Genomic DNA, 4,016 nt, shown 5'->3' on the forward strand with positions numbered 1-4,016 from the left:
GGATGTGATAGCTGGAGCAGAAGAGAAGACAGGAAATGAGTATCAACACTCAGCTAGTACTCATTAATAACTGGAGCAAAGCGAAATGAAGTGCTTCACTGGAAAACACATCATGCCACCTGGTCAAGGAATTGAACTTATGATCATGTGCCTATCACTCTAACCACTAGGGCATGCACCTGTAATGTTTGTTCGCTTTTTTTTTTTTTCTTTAATTCATTTTGTAAAGTTGCAAAAATGTGGCCTTGGACACACTATTGTGGAATAAGACAGGATAGTCATGGCTGGAACACTCTTGAACAAAGACTTGTTTTGGCTGAGGTTCCTCAGTAACAAGACTGGCAGCAGCAACAACTGTAACAACAACAACAATATGGTTGCTTGGCCAGCTAGAAATAACAGCCAAATCTCCCACAGATTACACCTTTTAAAAATGGAAGAACACATTAGATTAGTGGTTCCCAAACTTTTTCAGGTTGCCGCCCCCTAGGCTTCCAGGCCACATTCCTAGGGCCACCCCACATTCACCATTACAAATGTAGATGATTTTCTGCAACAAATGCACAACAACTGTATTTCACAAATAAAACTTACCCTAATTAAACCAATATGTTTTTTTTGGCAGGGGGTTGCATCCAATGACCCCCATTTAGCTACCCCCATTATCCCCCACTTTTCTTCAATACCCTTCTGGAAAGTCACTGCCTCCATTGGGAAACACTGCATAAAACAATGTAGTTCTGTGTATACAGAAAGTAACAACAACAGTAATACCAACAGTTACAATAATGTACTTACTGTGTGATGTTGGAATTCAAAACAGTGTTTCTAGAATATAAAAGCAAAGTTAAGTTAAATTACAGTTCACAATATCATTTTTACGTGAAATATTAGGTTGAGGGAAAAAAGTCTGTGTGCTGTGTTAAAATCAAGCCTTTTTATATTTTTTTGTGGTGTGTGTGTGTTCATTCAGTTCTTGTCATGTTCGATGGTGACTCACTGTGTGCGTGTATACCCAAGACTTGTTCATTGAAAATGTGCTTTGTTTCAACATGACAATGGAAAGCCACACACTGTCAGAAAGACCAGCAACAAGATTGACGAACTGGATGATGTTGAAGTTCTGCTGCATCCAGCTTTTAGTCAAGATGTTGTTCCATCTGACTACAGTCTCTTCCGATCAGTGCAGCACTTTATGAAAGGTGACCAATTTGAGTCATTTGATGAAGTTGAAGAAACTTGTCAAGAATTTTTTGATTCAAAACCGAAGGATTGGTACTTTGACCAAATCCAAAAGCTTGCAGATCGTTGGCAGAAGATTGTGGAAAATGGTCTTTATTTTGAAGAATAGTTGTTGTTGTTTTTGAATAAATTCTTGCATAAAAAAAATCATTATTTTAACACGGCGCCCAAATTTTTTCCTCAACCTAGCAACACTGTCTCCCTTAACCTTTTAGCATTTAGATTACTCAGTTAAATGTAATGCTTATTTATTCACATTGTTTTGATTTAATCAATGCATTATCTTGTAGTTTTGAGATTTTGACGATGTAATTGCTTATTTTTAGAATGACATTGTTGGGTAGGTGTGAGAGGTCAGATCCAGCCAAATTGAACATAAAATATGTAGAAAACTTTGGCTGGATACGACTGGTACAAATGCTGAAGGGCTAAACACATTTTTTGGAGGGTACATTTCATTATATTGATCTGCTAAGCCTCTAATTACCATCATATGTGTGCTGCAGCACCAGAACTCTAGAGATCTATGAATCTATGTATCCCTTGTGGAGGGGGCATTTGGGAACACGGTTTAACATAGGTAGGAATAATGGGTGGTGGTGGTGGGGGAAACACAGGTAGGAATGAGGGGTGGAGGGTGGGGGAGTACATCTTCGGCATACCATCTTGGGTTCATGAGCACCTAAAGATTGTTCTCCCCTAATGCTTTGCACTTGGTAGCTGCTTTATTTATCAACTCTGGAAAGATGGAAAACAAAGCCGGCCTCTACAGGATTTGAACTCAGAATTTAAAGGGATGTAACTTAATATGGCAAAGTATCTTGTCCATTATTTTATTGACTCTGTCAGTTCGCTATGTCAGGTCCTTATTTAAAGGTTACCTTCTTGAGTCATGCTGACTTGTAAGGGCTGGTTTCTTGGTTTCCATGGCGTATAAATTCCGCACCTGGACAGGACGCCAGTCCATCATAGGATTACTCATTTTTGCCACCTGAGTGGACTAGAACAACATGAAATGAAGTGTTTTGCTCAAGAACACAATGCATTGTCTGGTCCAGGAAATGAAACCACAATCTTACAATCATGAGTCCAACACCCTAACCACTAAGCCATGCACCTCCACAGGTTCTTATTTTACCTTCTAACATTTAAACTGACCATATCAGGCCCAAATATTCTACCTATTTTATGTTCAAACTGACCAGATTCAGCCTCTCACACCTACCATACAATGTCATTCTAAAAATATACAATCACATTATCAAAATCTCAAAGTTACAAGTTAATGCATAATTAATTCAAAACAATGCAAATCAATCAATAAGCATTACATTTGACTGAGTAATCTGAATGCTTAAAGAGTGAAAAGAAATAAGGACTTAAGCCAAAAGCTGTTACATGGTTGCTTGGCCTGCTAGAAATAATAGCCAAATCTCCCACAAATTGCACTTTAAAACAAAAAAGAATTAAAAATAATGGAAAAACACTTTAGGCAGTGTAATTCTGTATATACAAGAAAGATATGATGGTCATAGTTGGAACGCCTTTCATCATAGTTCAGCTTGATTAGGGCTGATCTGAAGTTAAGAAATGAAAACTAGTGCTATCACAAGCCATCGATGACCTGCTAAAAATAGCAGCCAAATCTTCTTTGAATCACACCCTAATGTCAGTTTAAAAAAAAGCAAAAGGCATATTGGACAATATAAAAAGCTGGCTGCTTTTGATAATAGTCAGGGCTGACTTAGGCTAAACAACAAGATGACTTCAAATATTGGTACAAGGCTGACATTTTTAAAGCATTTTTAGGATGCAAGCAGCAATCCAATGAAAACAAAACTCTAGTTGTTTTCTTTGCCTGGAAAGGATGAAAAGCAAAAGTGATATTGGACGATATTTAAATATGGCAAATAAAATACAAATGAGAAATAACATTTATGATGTTAGGAAGTCTATGTCTTCTTTTAAAACTGGCTCTCTGTTGGTTACAACGATAAGGGTTCAAGTTGAACCGATCAACAGAACAACTTGCTCATGAAATTAATGTGCAGGTGGCTGAACACTCCACAAACAAACATACCCTCTATGTAGTTCTCAGGAGGATTCAGCGTGGAAAAGGCTGGCCCTTTGAAATACAGGTACTACTCAATTGTGCTGGCTGAGTGGACTGGAGCAACATGACAAAGTATCTTGCTCAAGAACACAACGTGCTGTCAGGTATTGAACTCACAGCCTTATGATCTTGAGCCTAATACACTTAGTCACACAAACAAAGAATCATATGCACACACACACACACAGATAAACATAGAGTAGGAATAGAATGAGAGGGGGAAAAAGAATGGAAAACAGGAATGAGAAGAAAAAGAACAACAACAGGTTTATACGGAAAACAATGAAAGTGCTAATATATATATATATATATATATAAAAATATATAGTTTTAGGGAAAAGAACCAAGGTTCATGAACTCATCGATGAAAATCCACTGTCACAGAAAAATTAATAATTAAAAGCACAATAAATAAGTATAATATAATACAAAGTAAATATCATAAGATAAAGATAATAAAATGACTCCACGTGTTTCATAACTAATTTTCAAATAGAAAGGAAATTTAAATCGATTAAAATCGATTAAAACTATCGAAAATCAATTTTATTCAAAAATATAGCTAATCTTCAGGTCAAAATACAACAATAATAATAATAAATGAATGTATATATCAACCAACAATAAATAACAAATGAATGTATATAAAATACTTATTATA

The 4,016-nt window shown here is 36.2% G+C and overlaps 1 protein-coding gene across 1 annotated transcript in view; it reads right to left on the minus strand.

The window, feature by feature from the left end:
- The window catches only part of LOC106883256 (uncharacterized), a 58,958-nt gene that overhangs the window by 4,735 nt on the left and 50,207 nt on the right, over positions 1–4,016 (minus strand). Inside the window, exon 14 of the mRNA XM_052971576.1 lies at positions 799–828. Coding sequence (XP_052827536.1) covers positions 799–828 — 30 coding nt within the window. The remainder of the gene's footprint in view (positions 1–798; positions 829–4,016) is intronic.

This window comes from Octopus bimaculoides, chromosome 1 (assembly GCF_001194135.2).
Source record: "Octopus bimaculoides isolate UCB-OBI-ISO-001 chromosome 1, ASM119413v2, whole genome shotgun sequence".
Classification (NCBI taxonomy): Eukaryota; Metazoa; Mollusca; class Cephalopoda; order Octopoda; family Octopodidae; genus Octopus; species Octopus bimaculoides.